General features: G+C 29.9%; 1 protein-coding gene across 2 annotated transcripts; it reads left to right on the top strand.

The window, feature by feature from the left end:
* Positions 1-12,413: 12,413 nt before the first annotated feature.
* On the top strand, positions 12,414-15,548 carry LOC105965279 (G2/mitotic-specific cyclin-2). Of its 2 annotated transcripts, XM_012989814.2 has the most exons (11): positions 12,414-12,699; positions 12,795-12,921; positions 13,029-13,085; positions 13,186-13,231; positions 13,331-13,474; positions 13,566-13,691; positions 13,960-14,049; positions 14,152-14,373; positions 14,599-14,697; positions 14,824-15,002; positions 15,099-15,548. In XM_012989814.2, the coding sequence occupies exons 1-11, from the start codon at positions 12,645-12,647 to the stop codon at positions 15,244-15,246; spliced, it is 1,293 nt and encodes a 430-aa protein (XP_012845268.2). In that variant the 5' UTR covers positions 12,414-12,644; the 3' UTR covers positions 15,247-15,548. The 2 variants fall into 2 exon arrangements, with proteins under 2 accessions (XP_012845268.2, XP_088678538.1); XM_088822412.1 differs by lacking the exon at positions 15,099-15,548 and having other exon boundaries at positions 13,331-13,475; positions 13,564-13,691; positions 14,824-15,006.
* The last annotated feature ends 3,298 nt before the right edge of the window (positions 15,549-18,846 follow it).

Here is an 18,846-nt window from a genome sequence, read left to right as displayed (position 1 = left end):
TGATTGTCTTTTTCAGCATTAACAAATTATGAAAGCTAAAATCTGTACAAACACTCTGCAAAATCTGAAAAAAACAACAAAACGAGATCTACCGCCCGAAATTGGAATATATATATTCCCTTTCGTCATTTTCCAATAAAAAAATCTCAGTACTAACAAGCGCAAACGGGAGAAAAACGTTCGCTGCATGCATCCTGTTTCTGAATTATGTCTTTATTCATCAAAGTCCGTCGATTAAAAAAAGATTGATTTTTTTTTTTAAATCGACATCAATTCGAAGGTATTTCATGTTAACCAGCAACCAGGATTTGTTCATCGTAAATTGTCAGAAAACTAGATCAGTGACAAAAGTGGTCCAGGACTAACTATAATCTGATCTCAATAATGAAAAATCCTAACATACATAAGATTTATATCTTCCAACCTCAATCTACCACCAGAGCTGAAAATTAAACTAAACTAACTCGATCTATTGTTAAAATTTCAAACATTCTCAAAAAGTAAATGATTGAGATCAGAATAAATACACCATAATGCACATTTGATCTAACGTCGATTAATGAACGGTTACAAGAAATAGTGAAGTCGAAGTAAAACAGTAACTTGTTATGAAAACATTGCGTCTAACAATATAACATCTTATTCACCCCATAAATGTCAGATAACAATCGAAAGACTTACAACTCTCGATCCAAAAAATATAACGAGGATGATTTCTCGTATTTTACAACAGCATGAAAAGGACAACCACAATAGGATTATAATGAAGGGTGAGAATTTAACAAACGAACGGTAACAGAAGAGACAGCTGTTTCCGGCCTAATCACAAATTGACTCGTAATTTTCTTCAAAACCACTTCAAAACATGCGTAGGTAAACCGATGTCACGATCACTCAACAGATTAAATCCATTAATTTAATTGTTCAGCCAAGCCAATAGTTTTGCAGAACACTGCAATTTGCAACAACCTCATAATTTAACTACAAGACTTTTTTTTTTATCAAAGACTGGTTCATAACTAGAGCACAATTTGTCTCATTCAACATTTAATCAAAGGTTATATTCTTCTTCGTTTAACTCGTCTTTATTAATCAGTTAAAGACGATTGACACGTGAATAGTTTAAATAAAAATATAATTATGATTCTAATAATTGGAAAAATAGAAAAAGAAAAAAAGAAAACCCAGCATAATCGGGGTTCCTTCGATCCTACACCCGGTGAAAAACACCGGGTAGGTCTTCTGCTGCCACGTGTTCTTTTTTTTTTTTTTCTAAAACCCCTATAGATAAACCCTAGCGGGGAATTTATTATAAATACAAAAAAAGAGACACGTGGCAGCAGAAGACTCACCCGGTGTTTTTCACCGGGTGTAGGGTCGAACAAATCCATAATCGGTAACCCCTCTAACCATAATTATAATAGCGTATTTATTAAGAGTTATGACTTAAGAGTGCCACATGTCAAAAATTAATGGAACCCGATTTATATTAAATGTCGGTTGATCCGCTCATAATTTAATCTCTTTCACTTATCATCAACATGTATGCTAAAATCAATTAATCACGAAGAATTGAGATCCACTTCCATATTTTGAGACACATTAATATTAAAAAGGAGTAATGGCAAATAGGCCCATGACAAGGGCACTTAAATAAAAGAGGGACATCTAATTTTTTTGTCTTTCAAATAAATTCATCCCATTCAAACTTATTTGCAAATAAGGAAAATCCTTTTATATATACCAAAATTATCCATAATTCATTGAAACCCAATTCAACTCCAATTTCATGACTTACACCCCAATTTAGCCCAATTTCATCAATTAACCAATTTTAACCCTAATTTCAATTTTGACCCCAATTTTAACCCTAATTCTTATCAATTCCACCCATTATGCTCTAATTTTCTTAATATTACACATTGACCCCGGATTTAAACAAATATATCACAATAACCCCCCAATTTTTTTTTCCAGATTTTTTTTTTTTTTTTTTCTGAAATGTTTTTTTTCCGGCCAGATTCCGGCGTTGACCACCGTTGACCGCCGGTCTCCGGCGTTGACTTTTTTTTTTTTTTTTTTATAATTTTGTTTTTTTTTTAATTTTTTTTTAATTAATATTACTGTCTTGGCTGCTAAATTACTGTCTCCGGCAGTTATTTAACTGCTGGAGACAGTAATTTAGCTGTTAATTGACTTTTTTTTTTCTTCAAAAATATTTTAATTAATATTACTGTATTCGTTGCTAAATTACTGTCTCCAGCAGTTATTTAACTGTTGGAGAAAGTGATTTAACTGTTAATTGACTTGTTTATTCTTAAAAAAAATATTTTTAATTAATATTATTGTATTCGTTTGCTAAATTACTGGCTCCAGCAGTTATTTAACTGTCGGAGACAGTAATTTAACTGTTAATTGGTTTTTTTTTCATTTTTTTTCTTAAAAAAAAATATTTTAATTAATAGTATTGCCTTAGATGCTAAATTACTGTCTTCAACAGTAATTTAACTGTCTTAGACAATAATATTAATAATATTACTGTTCGGAAAAATAATATTCATAATATTACTGTTCGGAAAAAATAATATTCATAATATTACTGTCCCAAACAGTAATATTACTGTCTGAGACAGTAATTTAGTAGCTAAAACAGTAATTTTAATTAAAATATTTTTTTCTTCTAAGAAAAAAAAATTCAAAAAAAAAAAAAAAAAAAAAAAAAGTCAACGCCGGAGACCGGCGGTCAACGATGGTTGACCGACCGGAAAAAATTTCAGGAAAAAAAAAATTTTCAATAAAAAAAAAAAAAAAAAAAAGTCAACGCCGGAATCTGGCCGGAATATGGACATTTCAGAAAAAAAAATTATTTTCTGAAAAAAAAAAGTTTTGGGGGTTAATGTGATATATTTGTTTAAATCCGGGGTCAATGTGTAATATTAAGGAAGTTAGATCATTATGGGTGGAATTGATAAGGATTATATTATTGAGGGTATTTTAGACTAAAGACATGTAGATGGGCTTAATTGAGAGACTGTTTTTTTCGTGGACCAAAATGCATTTAAGTCCCATGTGATGAGCCTTTTTGCCATTTACCCTATTAAAAAATAAAAACATGGATTTTATTTATTTAGGTAATTTTATTTTATAAATAATTAGGTGATTCTTTCAATTGCATTGCATTGAATATACATGGCCAATAAAAACTATATAATATTCACCAACTTATTTACAATATAAACATAATCTACTGTATGAATTATTCATCTATCGATCTGAAGAACAAATACCCTAGTTTTTTGGTGGCGCTGCATAATGCAGATTATAAAAAAACTATGGTACATACTTATAAATAGTTAAATTATGATAGTACAAATTATGCTTATGTATGTAATAACATAAGATATTATAAGAATAAATATAGTTGAACCTCGTGCTTCCTTTTAATTAATGTTTATCATGTTGTAGATGCTACCGAAAGAGTTCACTGACAAATACGCAAGTTATGTATCAGAGAAGGGTGGAACATGGCTCAAGATGACTTCAAATGAGAAAACTCTTGTGGTGATTGAAAAAAATAAATCTAATGGAAATTATTACTTTACCAAATGTTGGAATTGGTTAGTAGAAGAGTTTAATCTGATCGCTTCGGATAGTTTGATATTCACATACATTGGAGATTGGACTTTTCACGTCAATGTATGTGCATATCAAACTATCCGAAGCAGTCAGATTAAAATCTTCTACTAACCAATTTCAACATTTGGTAAAGTAATAATTCCCATCAGATTTATTTTCTTCAATCACCATAAAAGTTTTCACATTTGAAGTCATCTTGAGCCATGTTCCACCCTTCTCTGATATATAACTTGCGTATAATTTGTCAGTAAACTCTTTCGGCAACATCTCAACATGATAAATATTAATTAAAAGGAAGCACGGGTTTCAAATATATTTATTCTTATAACATCTTATGTTATTAAGTACATAAGCATAATTTGTATTATCGTAATCTAACTATTTATAAGTACGTACCATAGTTTTTTTATAATCTCCATCGCCACCAAAAAAACTAGGGTATTTGTTCTTCGAATTGATAGATGAATAATTCATACAACAGGTTATGTTTATATTGTAAACAAGCTAGTGAATGTTATATAGTTTGTATTGGCCGTGTATATTCAAGGCAATGCAATCGAAAAAATCACCTAACTATATATAAAATAAAAATTACCTAAATAAAGAAAATTCATATTTTTATTTTTTAATATTGATGTGCAAAATATGGAAGTGAATCTCAATTCCACGTGATTAATTAGTTTCATCATACATGTTGATAAGTGGAATATAGATACGTCGTATCTTGATGCTTTGTATTAATACTATAATAAAACTCATATATATATATATATATATATATATATATATATATATATATATATATATATATATATATATATATATATATATATATATATATATATATATATATATATATATATATATATATATATATATATATATATGCCTAAATTAAAATAATATATATTGGCATAATTATATGGAATGGTTGGCATAATTTATAAATTTACGGTTTACCTTACTATGGTAATTAATATTTATATGGGATCAAACTATATATGTGGAATAACCATATAAGCTATTATTTTTCACAGTGAATATGTTATGTTATGAATGTACATTTCTTTTAGATAATAGGTTTTACCTTTCGTATCATCTTAATATCATGAAAAAAATCCAGTCAAAATAAAAAAAAATATCATGGAAACAAATAATAGTGATTTTTTTTTTTTTTGAAAAGATAACGACGAACGAATATTCGAATATTTAGAAACAACAATAAGTTGAAAAAACATAAGATAGACGGAATCAAAACAAAACAAAGCAAAAGAAGCAATGGGGAAAAAAAGGATAAATTACACCTACACCCCTGAGGTATGCTGAAATAACTTTAAGCTTATTGTGGTATCGTAATTACACTCACCCCCTGAAACATAGTTAGAAGCTCTAATGGGATAATGCATTAGATACGTTATTTCGATAGAGTTCTAACGAACTATTACTTTTAGTAAGTGGTGGAGACAGCATAGAGTTAATGAGTGACATGGCTCCCCCAACATTTCTTCAATCACTCATAGCTCTATGTTGTCTTCACCACTTCCTGAAACTAGTAGTCCGTTAGAATACTATCGGAATAACGTATCTAATGCATTATCCCATTAGAGATTCTAACTATGTTTCAGGGAGTGGGTGTAACACATAAACCTTAAAATTATTTCAGCATACCTGAGGAGTATGAGTGTAATTTCCCCAAAAATCAATAACCAATACTAATGATAAAAGAATATCAAGAAAACTGAAATAACAATCATGTAAAAATTAATCAAGAACACGACATCTTAATGTCGAATTTTGGGGACAAAATTCAACATGTAAATGTCGAATCGCGTCTGCGCGGTTTTTTTGTTTTTGAAAAACGACAAATTAGCTAATAAAATTTGCACAAAATCCGCACCCTCTAGACCTCCTTCTAAACCCTACTCGTTAGGTCGTCGGAAAACTCAACGCTCGTTGGAGTAGAGGTCCGCTGCGCTGCAGCAGTGAACAGAGTATAAAGTAGAGATAGTTTAGGTAGAGATAATTGTTATTTATTTATCAAAATATAACCCTAATTAGAATGTTTACATGTGTTTATTCAGAGACGATTATCTAGGAATCTTTGTACAGTTAAGAGGCGTATAATCAACACATCTTCCTAAAATTACATGATTCCTTCTCTACTTCTACGAGCTTATTCCCTTTCTTTATTTTCCTTCTCGTCTTCCTCTTAAACCTTCTTATATAGTTCACGCATTATTTCGCTACTTCCCTAACTAGGGCAAGCTCATCTCTCGGTAAGGGCGAGCTCCTAGGGCCTCCTCTTCAACCCATTTCGCATATGATCTCCCATACCCATTTTGAGGCTCCATTTGGGTCCCTAATGCCTATAAACTTCTTTGGCTCAATTCGTTTTTTATTCTTTCGGTTCGCTTGCTTAGGTTCAACCCAAGCTTCGCCAAAATGGCCCCCATCAAATTGTTTTTTTAATTTCGTGGTGGTCGAATTTGTATTCACATTCACCACCGACAGTTGCTATTAGGGGTGGTTTCGGTACGGTTGCCGAATATTTTGTTCAATACCGTGTACCTACCGTATCTTGCGGTATTGAAAAAATCTATACCGTTACCGTACCAACAATTGCGGTATACCGTAATTCGGTATACCGTTAGTTTCGGTACGGTATAATCGGTACGTGGTAATCTACCGTACATAATTTTGGTGATGAATTCGGATAATACCATAATTAAGATGAATACATACAACAAATTAAGCAAATAATTATGGCAATGAAGCAATCTACATGAATATACATTATACAACCTAGTAGAAAATTTTGCTTTAGTTAACTAATGCTTACTAATATATCTATAGAAAAATTGTAGAAACTAGTGAGTAAGAAAGTTTCATGGTTTAAGTAAAAGAAACAAAAAAATTAAATATGTTGCAATAATGCAAATGAAACAAAAGGCTGGGACCTCAGGGTGAAAGAAAGAGAGAAGAAAATTGTTGCAAAAAGAATTCTACTAATAAGAGATTAGTTGGACTTTAGAACTAAAGAAGTACGCGTGGACATAAACAACTTAACGAGAGGCAAATAGTGAATTTGCATAAATATATAAAGAGAATACAAAAAAAAAAAACATAATTATGTATATATATAGGATATATCATATTCTGATTCTTGTTTTTTTTTTTTTTTTTTTTTTTATTATTTGTTGACTATATTTTTTTATTTAACAATATAAAAGGAAATTTATATTAACTAATTTTAAAAATACAAAGTTGTGGTACGGTACGGTATTACCATGGTATTGAAGATCCAATCCCGCTACCGTACCGTAAACTAATGGTACGGTACCAATACCGTACCAAATGTAGTGGCAACTGATAGTTCGGTATTTATTCGGTAATTTTTGGTAAGTATACCGTAGTAATCGATATTCGGTAATTTTTTTCCAGCCCTAGTTGCTATACGTGGTAACAATGGAGTGTCATTTTCAAAACAACGCTCCAATTAAAGCAAGGATAATTAATTACTCATTTTTCATGAAGTATTGCCACATATCATCTAATAAGTTGCATCCGATAATCTATTTTAAAAACGGTCATTACTCATTAGCGATAAGCTCTTCATGTCGCTAATAAATAATCATATATCCAGCCCTTAAATCTTTCTTTGGGATAATCCCTAAAATATTTATTCCCAATAATACCCTTATATCAATTAGCAAATTTTGACCCAATTATTCTTTTTTTTCCTAATTCCTAAAAATCAGCAATCAAATCAAAAAAAAAAATTGAATTTTTTATTTTTGATTTTTTTATTATTTCAAATATTATTTAGCATTTTTTTATTTTTTTATTTTTTTAAATAACTTTTTTACTTTTTTTAAACAAAAAATTGAAATTTTTTTCTCGACAGATTTACTGAGCCGAATACGACTATAGTTGAATATGACTATGTGACTATATCAATCGTAGTCATATTCTTTCTTTATATTGCAGTTTTTTACATTTTCAACTTAAAAAATTCCGATTATATAGTGTGGTACAATCCAATCAACATCCACACAAAAAATTACAATTTGAATCTTGTTATTAAAAGTCAACTTGAAACGATAAGATTGAACATATTTGAATATGACTGTAGTCATGGTACTGTTGTAGTTCTATTTGGAAAAAAAAGAAAAAAAAAAGAGAAAAAGAAAAAAAAAAAAAAGACAACGAAGATTGTCTATTATTTTCGAAAACAATCCAATCAACATCAACACAAAAAACCACAATTTAAATCTTGTTATTACAAGTCAACATGAAAGGATATAATAGAACATATTCGAGTATGACTACAGTCATATTCAACAATAGTCATATTCGAATATAATTATAGTTATATTATTGTTGTTGTTCAAATCTGACACTGTATTTCCAGATCTTAAAAAAAAAAAAAAAAAAAAAAAAAAAAAAAGAGAGAAAAAAAATACAGAATCAAAACACACACACAACAATATTTCAAGAGAGAGAGAGAGAGAGAGAGAGTATTTCACACAAACATCACACACACAAAGACCCACATAAATCACAAGAGATCTAAAAATCTAAAAATCACAAGAGACATATACAAAGAAAAAAATAATCGCAAGAGAGATCTAAAGACTCAAATACAAAATCACAAGAGACTGGCCTAAAGAAAAAAAAAATCACAAGAGAGATATAGAAAGAGAATATTTCAACACGCAGACAAAACACACACACAGACCCACATATCCATACATATATGATAAAGTGATTTGTTTTCCGCCGGCAAGGGGTGGTATGGTGTGTAGGAAGTGACAACATGAATTTTCAGGGAGGTTTGACATCGTAGCGAGACTTGACAGTAGAACCCTAGGCGGTAGCTGTGATCGGTGGTTGAGTGAGTGGATAATGGCGGTGGTGTGAAAAGGAGGGAGGACGGCGGCGGCACTGGTGTAAATTTCGAAAGAGAGCGGCGGCACTGGTGTAACCTCGAAGAAGAGCGGCGACGGTTTACAGATCTGGGAAAAAAAAAAAAAGGAACATAAATTTTGAGAGAGAGAGAGAGAGAGTGTGAACGTGAGAGTGATACAAAGAGTGAGGAATAAAATTAAAACCCTAACACATAAGGGGACTTTGGTCTTATCATATCTGGTAAGGGGGCATCCCACTAATTTAGATTGGAATTTGGGTTATAAAAAAAGTTATAAAAATTGAGTTTAATTTAAAATATTTTTTAAACAAGGGAGTATTGCATATTTCCACATTTAAAAAATGAGAAATCTAGTCCAAATGTTGGCCCATTAGTATAATATTTTTTTCTTTTTCAAAATTTGTCTAGTTTAGGAAATGTATGACAGCATTCAATTGATAAACGTTTAGTAACCAATTGGTGCATGATGAGCAATGTTGTTAGAATCACATTGGAGTCGCCAGTCGGACTGGTTCGAATGTGACACGGTAATAAGGCGGTTCGGTCTAATCTTTAAAATCTGAAAATTAAAAACTGGGGTCAAATGACCAAAACTCAGTTCGACCATATAAAACCTGAGAATCGATGAATCAGTCTAAGAACTCAGTTTTCGGCCAAAAAATCTCAAACCAATGCTAAGTTGATTATTTGTGAATATATTTGAGCAAACCTTCACGTACTTAGTTGTGAGTGGCCGGATCTAATCATGGGTGGTCGAAGAATTGTCGATATGGTCATGGATGGTCAAATAGGGGTGACCGATTGCCAGGTTTAGAGAACAAATAATGGACAAATATAAAGTGTAAGTAAAAGAAATAGTGTAAAAAATGGGATGAGGTACATAAAAATGAACTAATAGGTGGGAGATTAAAAAATATAAATAAAATAGTATTGTTAAAACGTTAAAATGAATAAAATAATAAAATATTAAAAAAATTAAAAACCCGGTTCGACCGTAGAGAACCATAAACCAAATAATCGTCCGATTCCATAGCCGCTTTGGTTCTAACCAACATTGATGATGAGTATTTCCTATTATTATTTTGTAAAAGCACGAGAGTAAAAGATAAATCATTTATTTGGTGACTAGCACAAACAAACAAGTGTAAATATTTGCCGTATTTATGGAACAAAAATATTACAAACAGTGATCGTAAAAGTTAAAAACTCGATTAGTGTTTCACGTCTAAATTCTAATGTAAAAGAGTTAATAGACACCAGTTTAGTGATGATGGACCTATGATTTGTTTTCGCATAATAGGGGCAATTTAGGGTATAAACGAGCTGAGCTTCGCTGTTTTAGCGAGCTCGAGCTCGAGCTCGACTTTCGAGTATTGTTTTTCTGAACTCGAGCTCGAGCTCGAACTAGTCATTTTGTTTTTTTAACATTATTAGAAGCGTATTATTATATATTATAATAAAACAATTTGAAATAAAAAATGATCTGTAATTTTTTTTGATTATTTATTTGAACTATTATTTATTTTATATTAATAATATTTAAAATAAAAAAATTAATTAAAAAACATCTTGCGAGCTCACGAACAACTAAAAATGAGATCAGGCTCGACTCGTTAGAAAGCTTGAGCTCGAGTTCGAAAAATTCAAGTTCGAGTTCAAGTTTTTGTCGAGCCGACTCATCAAACTCACGAGCCGGCTCGGCTCACACCCCTGGCCCAAATACACAAAAAGGAATTTGCTAAGAGTGCCGACAATATTTTAATACTTGAATAAATTACATTTGCGAACAAATAATAAATCTTATATATAAAAGAAGAAAAAAAAAACGCTGGTCAACCCTAAAAAACTCTAATGGTATTTTTGTAATTATTTATTTTTTATATTTTTTTTTTACTAATTTCTAACTATAATTTTTAACAGTTATGAAAATTAAAACTAACCCGTGAAGAAGAATCCTACCTTAGTGGTACTTATGTTATTATATTTTTTAATATTTTTTCTTTACTACTTTTTTAACTATAATTTTCAACAATTATTAATCTCCTATTTTTCATCAATATATCTCAAATCTCAAGAGATAAAGCTAGAAATTCAATATGAATAATTCTACATTATTAAATTTTACTATATTAGTGTACTATATTTTCTTATTATGTATTAAATTGATTATTTTTTTTCACAATTAAATTTGGTAGATCATGTCTCTTATGTGGTGTTTGCAAAAGCTTATTTAAAAGCAGAAGTTATGAATTATGAGTTAAGGCGGTGTTTGCAAAAGCTTTTGGAAATAGATTATGAGTTTTTTTCTACACATAATCTGTTTCTAGGTGTTTGCAAAACAAACTTTTGCTTCTCTTAAAATAAGCTGTTTTAAGCTATAATTTTAAAAACACTCATGTACCTGCTTTTCCTATTTAAGTTAATTTTCCAGCAAATTTGCAAACACCCCTAACTTTTAGAAATAATCACTTAACTCATAATCACTAACTTCTGCTTTTAAATAAACTTTTGCAAACACCACCTAAGTTATTTTAAGTGTTTGTCTCTAAAAGTTGGGTGTTTGCAAATTTACAGAAAAATTAACTTAAATAGAAAAAGTTGGGTCATAAGTGCTTAATAAATTGTAGCTTAAACCTACTGATTTTAAGAGAAGCAAACGTCAAAAGTTGTTTTTGCAAACACTAAAAAATAGATTATATGAGAAAAAAAAAGCTCGTAATTTATTTCTAAAAACTTTTGAAAACAGCACCTTAGTGTTGTAGCCCCACGGTGAGGCTCCTCAGTTGAATTTGTGTTTACACATAATGGTTAATAAAATGTAAGATTATTCGGAAAATTTATTTTCTAAAATTGTGTAAATAAAAATTTTGTTTTCTTGAATAAATATATTTCACTAATCAATGTTACACAACCACGGACCAACTACACATGTCATAAAAGGAAAAAAAAAAAAAACCACCACTATGAATAATCATCTTATAAATAAAAATTGTTATACTGAAATAGATTTATTTAATGGGGTTAATTAAATAAAATAGTAAATTAGTCAGTAGTAGTCAAAAAAGCCCCTAGTGGGGAAGAGCGCCCTCTTACTCAGAGCCCTTATTATTATATCAACAATTAATTAATTTTTAGGGTAAATTACAACCAACCCCTGAAGTATAGTCAATTTACGAAAAAATCCCTCTTGTTTGGATAATTACATCCACCCCCTCAACTATAAATTTTAGTGGAATCTTCTAGATTATATGAGATATTATCACTTTTGTACCCGTTTTATCCTATTCGTACTCCACATTTTGAAGCAAGATGAACATAATATGTGTTTTTTGGCTTGTATATATCAGATTGTGATGCATCAGAAACTGTATTTTTACGCAAAATGAGTACAAACTAGAGCATATTCCACGAAATCTAGAAGATTATATTGAATTTGACACCATAAGGGTGGAAGTGTAAGAAAAAAAATCATAATTGAGGAGGGTAAATGTAATTATCTAAACAAGAGGGGTTTTTTCATAAATTGACCATACATCAGGGATGTGATTGTAATTTACCCTAATTTTTATTAGCACCTAAAAAGTGCACTGCAAACTCAAAAAAAACCTTGCAACTAATCAAAGCAACGTTTGTTTGTTTATTTAAAAAAAAACAATTTGAAAGCAACGTCTCATTTGCCACGTGGCACGTGCCCCACACAAGGTGACCGTTGTGCCCAAAGTCATCTTTCCTTTCTTTTGTTTCCGCAATTGCAACGATCCAACGGCAATCCTTCACTAGCCGTTTGATTTGAAAATAGAAAAATAATAATAAAATAATAAATAATCAAAAAAAAAAAAAAAAAGAAAACGAAAATAGAAATAGAATAAAAACAGCTCACAGTTTTGTCTGCACAAATACCCCTCATAGTTTCTGCTCATTCCACCATTGTTAATAAAGTCTCCCTTTTTCCTTCTTCTACATGCCGGAGCCGTTTTCTTGGTGGGTCTGGTGAAGAGAGAGAGAGAGAGTTTTAGAGAGAGAAAGTATTTTAGAGAGAGAAAGTTAGAGAGAGAGAGAGTTCTTTTTCCTTCAGACAAAAATGGTTATATCAGATGAGAACAATTCTGTTCAGATTAAACCCTCAAATGAACAAGGTAAACAAACTACTTGAGATTTAAAATAAGTTATTGTTTCTTTTTAATTTTAATTTTTATTAATTTCTTTTTTTTTTTTTTTTGGAAAATAAAAGAAATGAATGGGAGGAAGTTTGGAGCTGAGATCAGAACAAACAGAAGGGCACTAACTGCAATTAATCACAATTTAAGAGGCCCTAATAATCCCTACCCTTGTCTTGTTAACAAGAGAGATTATCCAGAGTACACAAATCTTGATTTCATATTTATTTTAATTATTAATATTTTCTTGCAGGAAGAAACTTACATTTTTTTTTTCTTTTTTATTACAATGTGGATGGTTTTCTCAGGTCAAATGGGATTTGTGACAACAATCTTCCATTACAATCACATAGACCAATCACAAGGTTGGGGTTTATTTTTTATTTTTCAAAATTTATTTTCCTGCATAAGAATTAAAATGTTCTTGTATTTCTGATGCAATTTTCTTGATTTTTATTTTTAAAGGAAATACGCCGCCCAAATCGCCGGCTCCCGACATAACTTTCCGGAGGTAATAAATAATTTAAACTTTTATCTAACCCTCTTCAAGAATCCTTTGTTAGATTAATTTTATATTTAATTTTTTTTTAAATTTTTGAAAAATAATTAGGAAACAAAGAAACCAAAGACATCTTCATCAACAAATGAGTTTAGTGTGTGGGAGGATATTCCTCTTACAGATGCAGAAAAAGACCATCCTGTCCCTATGTCGTTGGAACATTCCGATTTCGGAATTAGTGACAAAAATCAAATGGTATGTGAGTTGTGAGTTGTGACCCCTTTTTCTTTGTGTGATTTTATATTTTTTTTTACTACAAAATTTAGTAATAGTCTTATATATATAGGAGGAGGTTGAAATGGAAGACATATTCGAAGAGAGCGTTGTCGACATCGACGGTTGCGATGCGAAGGATCCGCTGGCCGTTGTCGAATACGTCGATGATTTGTTTGCTTATTACAAGAAAATGGAGGTAATTAATCGTTACTCGATTTTTGTAGATAATTATAAATTATTGTGGGTTATTTATGAATTACATTCGATAATCAAACGAACTGTCTAATTAAAATCTAGGCATAGTAAATGTTCGAATTCGGAACTTAATAGGAAACCGTTATCTGATTATGGTAAAGGTTCAATGTCGTAGATTCTACGAATAAATAATTTGAATTCGGTTCAATTTGATTTTTTTAATAATTTGAAATTTTTTAGTAATTTGAATTAATTATTGTTCAAAACAGAGTTCGAGTTGTGTTTCACCGGAATATATGGCACAACAATCCGACATTAACGAACGAATGAGGGCAATTCTCATTGACTGGCTCATCGAGGTAAAAATAAAAATAAATTAATGAATATGGTCACAATATAATTAGGTAAATTCAAGATTTTTTTTAAATTATTTATTATTAATAAATGGTGATAATCGACAGGTGCACCACAAATTCGAACTACGTGAAGAGACGTTGTTCCTAACAGTAAATATAATCGATCGATTCTTAGCAAAGCAGTCTGTGGTTAGAAAAAAGCTGCAGCTTGTGGGACTTGTTGCCATGCTTTTGGCATGCAAATACGAAGAAGTTTCCGTTCCCGTGGTCGATGATTTGGTTTTTATTTCGGACAAAGCTTATTCGAGAAAAGAAGTACTCGAAATGGTAACAATTATTAATTTAAAAAAAAAAATCACATTAATTCATTTACTTTTGTGCAATTTCTAATCTTAATTTTGTACAATTTCTAATGTTAAGTTTGTGCAATTTCTAATCTTAATTTTGTGCAATTTCTAATCTTAATTTTGTACAAATTCTAATGTTAAGTTTGTGCAATTTCTAATCTTAATTTTGTGCAATTTTTAATCTTAATTTTTTTTTGGACTACAGGAGAAATTGATGCTTAACTCGTTGCAATTTAATATGTCTGTTCCGACTCCTTATGTTTTCATGAGAAGATTCCTCAAAGCCGCTCAATCGGATCGAAAGGTTGTCGATCGAATTTAATTTTAATTACCATTTTATCATATATAATGTGTTTGTTTATTATAAAAGAGATTATGTATATTAACTTTTTTTTGGGCCTTATTTAAAAAAAAAAAAAAAAAAAAACAGCTCGAGCTACTTTCGTTCTTCTTGATCGAGCTTTGTCTAGTGGAATTTGAAATGCTGAAATATCCACCGTCTTATCTCGCTGCCGTTGCTATATACACCGCACAGTCAACTCTTTACGGGGTTGGTCAATGGAGCAAGACTTGCGAGTGGCACACTGGCTACTCAGAAGACCAACTCATGTAAGCAATTGTATTACTATTTTTTTTTTTTCAATTAATTCCTTATAATAATTACATATAATTAAAATTCTCACTCGATTATTTAAAATATCGCAGGGAATGCTCGGCTCTGGTGGTCGGTTTTCACGGGAAGGCGGCGAACGGAAAACTAACCGGGGTGCACAGAAAGTACAACACATCGAAGTTCGGATACGCTGCGAAATGTGAGCCTGCACATTTTCTAGTACAAATGCACAGTTTATAACTAATTAACTACTTTATGTGATTTTGCTGTAATTTGGTGATGTTGTTGTTGTGGATGAAAATACACTAAAGAAAAAATTGGAGGGGGGAAAAATTGAATTGGGATTAATTAAAAACCAAAATAAGCAGTAAGCAGCAACTTTTGGTTGCCCCGGGGTGGGGTTGGGTTTATTATTCTATTTTTTTTTCTAAGAAAGTTACTTTACAATTGATTTACTTACTTGTAATGAAATAAGGACATATATTTGTTATTTGGGAAAAAAACATTTTTCCCCATGTAATTTCTAATATAATTTTCTCTTTCTTTGTTTGTCTCTTTTATTTATTTGTTGGAACTCTTTATTGCATGGTTTTTTTTTTCCTCCGGTTTATGAAATTGATTACAACTCACTTGTTCCATAGTAGGTGTGTCTTTTCAAAAATATTATTGTTCCATATTCACTATCATTTTAGATTTACAGTACTCATTAAATATATGTTTTCGTGTTTTAATTTTATTGGGTTAAATACACTTTGCACCTCTAAAATATAGGCCTACGTAACACTTGCCCTCTAAATATCATTTGTAACATTTATCCCCTCAACATTAATTATTTTATATTTTAAAATTTAAAAACTAATAAACATAACAATATAATAATTATTGGATTATAAAAAATTGAGAAGTAATTAAAAAATTAAATTCTTTGAAAAAATAAAAAGTAATTTAATTATATAATAATGAATGAAATATGATTTATGAAATTAATGAACTAAGATATATTTGAAATTAAATTGATTATATTCGATATGAATATATTCGATTACTTGTTCCAATAACAATTACATGTTATTTATTAAATATGTACCCGATACAAGATAATTTTTATATTTTAAATATTGCATTTTTCAATAGATACTTTTATCCGTATAATTTAGTTGTTTTTTTAGTTATTTTTTTAAATAAAAAAGAAAAGTTTAATTTATTAGGATTTAAAATACAAGTTAAATTAATCTTAAGAGAGATAAGTGTTACAAATGATACTTTAAGAAGTAAATGTTACAGATAGTATACTTTAGGGGTGTAAACTGTATTTAACCCAATCTTATTATATCAACTATAAGGATTAATTCTCTCTCATAAATCATTAAATAATAAATGTTATTTTAGTTATTTATGTCCTTTCTTTAATATCGTGACATATGTATTGAATTCATAAAATCTTAGATCATAGTTGTGTGCATATTCCGTATAATTTTGATGCTTATAATCTATTTGCGAAGGTGTGTGTATATCGGTACTATTTGATAAACTCTTTGTAGAAAATAGATTAAATTCCACTTTTCTCCTCGTACTTTGAGTCGATATCACTTTACCCTCTTCTATTCTCGATTGTATCGATTCGCCCCCTTGCAAAAAAATTGTTTCAATATGATCCTTGCTGTTAGTTGTTGGACATTTAATCTTTACTCCGTTTGGTCTAAGCTCAGAAATTACAAAAACGCCACCGATCTCAGTCTAAAGAATTATTAGAAAAGCAAAAAAAAAAAATTAAAAAAATCAAAACAACGAGAAAGCATATTCCACGATGGCAACCACAATTTATTTATTTTTTTAATTTTTTTTTATGATTATTTAAACTGGGAAGAGTGACTTTATTGTAATTTTCAGACCTTAAATCAAAAAATGTTAAGATCAAAGGTGTGAAAATTAATGGCGATGACCACATTGAGATAATTTTTCAAGTACTGGGATAAACCGATGCAATCGAGAGTAGAAGGGGGAAAATTGAATTTACCCTAGAAAATAGGGTAAAATGCCTTTTCGTCCCAAATGTTTTGAAGGATGACATTGAAGCAAATTAGAACCTGAGGGACTAATTTGATTTTGACTGCAAAGCTCAGGGATGAAAATGAATTTTATTCCTAGAAAATATGATTTTGCATTTAAAGATGTGGAATAACAAAATCCAATCAACTTTTGATAAAAATATATTATAAAAAAAAAATTAAAAATTAAAAAAATAATATAAAAATAAATAAATAAATTGGGATTAAGATCATGATATGGTAGGTGGGTCATTTGATATGTATCCCTTTCAAATTGTTGTAAGAAAAATGGTTTAGATCTACAATTCACTGTCCACGAAGGTACGAATTCCATGTCTATAAGCTGTGGTCCCAACTCCCAACCTATAGGAAAGGTGTATCTATTTGTATTATTTATTTTTTATTTATTTTTTAATAAAGTATTCTAACTTAATTTCAAAATAAATAAAAAATCACGTCCAATGCGATCTTATAATCCTACTTTTGATGGTATTGTATGTGATATGTATATATATATATATATATATATATATATATATATATATATATATATATATATATATATATATATATATATATATATATATATATATATATATATATATATATATATCAATGTTCTTCAGTGCGTATTGTTATATGTATCGGCGAAATCGGAAGAATTGAATCGGATTTAGGTCTTTTGAACAAAAAAATCGAAGGGATGAACTAAATCCAATTAAATTTAAAAAAATAATCGTAAATTATTATTTTACAAATTGAAATGCGTAAACTTGTTTCAAAATGGAATTTTTTTAATCAAAATAGGCGAAATTCCAGGTTTCCGTTTTTTAGTCAACTAGGAAGGTGGACGTGCGTTGCACGTCTCGTCTCGATGTTAATTTTTCTATATCGTTGAAGTGCTTGATTTTTTTTTTTATTTAAATTATATATGTAGATATTTCATGATGATAATTTGTCCATTATTTGTCTCCGTCTCCGACTATCCTCTTTTTTTTTCCCAATTCCGACAACATATATTTTTTTGTTTCTCACAAAGAATCGATATCTTCCTCTCTTCCGTTGAAGAGTGTCGTCATGCAATTTTGCACGATGTGATTATCTTCATTTGTTCTTTATATTGAGGAAATATTTTTTATATTTTAATTTCCTCTTTTGCTATCATTATTGATATATTGTCATAAATATTCGAATGGATATCTTTCATATTGAAAAATATATAATATCTATAGTTTTTTAAAGAAATTAAGTATAATTCGACTCTAAATATATATTTAGAGCTTTTTAAATAAATTAAGTTTAATTTGACTCTATAGAGAAGTCTTTATGATAATTGTCGTATGAAAATACTTTGATCATTTGTTAATAAATAATGATTAATTAATAATTTTACCATGGGAGAATCATAATATTTTTATTAAGGGAGTCTTTTTTATATTCTGATTTCTGTTGTAAAATGGCCTATTTATCTAGCTCTTTGGTTTGTGTTTGTGGAAATTCATAAGAATGTCAATAACAAGACAAGAAGAGAAAGAGAGAATGCAAAGAACAACAATCTGTAGAAAGAAAATTGTGGGATACGTGGGGAGGGATTGTTTCTCATTTATATAGGTGGTAACCACCGGGAAGTTACAAAGGAGTTGCATGTGGAAGTTACATCACCACTAACACCATATAATAGATATGGGAAGTTAATAAACTAGTGGGAAGTTGAGAACCATCAAGTGGTTATGTTAGGAAACCACACATTCCATACTATTTACAACACTCCCCCTTGGGTTCCTATCAAACC

Source organism: Erythranthe guttata, chromosome 8, assembly GCF_056151865.1.
Source record: "Erythranthe guttata isolate IM_541 chromosome 8, IM_541, whole genome shotgun sequence".
Classification (NCBI taxonomy): Eukaryota; Viridiplantae; Streptophyta; class Magnoliopsida; order Lamiales; family Phrymaceae; genus Erythranthe; species Erythranthe guttata.
Note: the sequence above shows the minus strand (reverse complement) of the source record. Positions and strands in the feature narration are given on the sequence as shown.

Coding starts and splice junctions, on each gene's coding strand:
- LOC105965279 (XM_012989814.2), top strand. CDS start 12,645: ATGGTTATATCAGATGAGAACAATTCTGTTCAGATTAAACCCTCAAAT. Junction 12,922..13,028: donor AACAAGAGAGATTATCCAGA/GTACACAAATCT, acceptor TGGTTTTCTCAG/GTCAAATGGGATTTGTGACA. Junction 14,698..14,823: donor CCGCTCAATCGGATCGAAAG/GTTGTCGATCGA, acceptor AAAAAAAAACAG/CTCGAGCTACTTTCGTTCTT.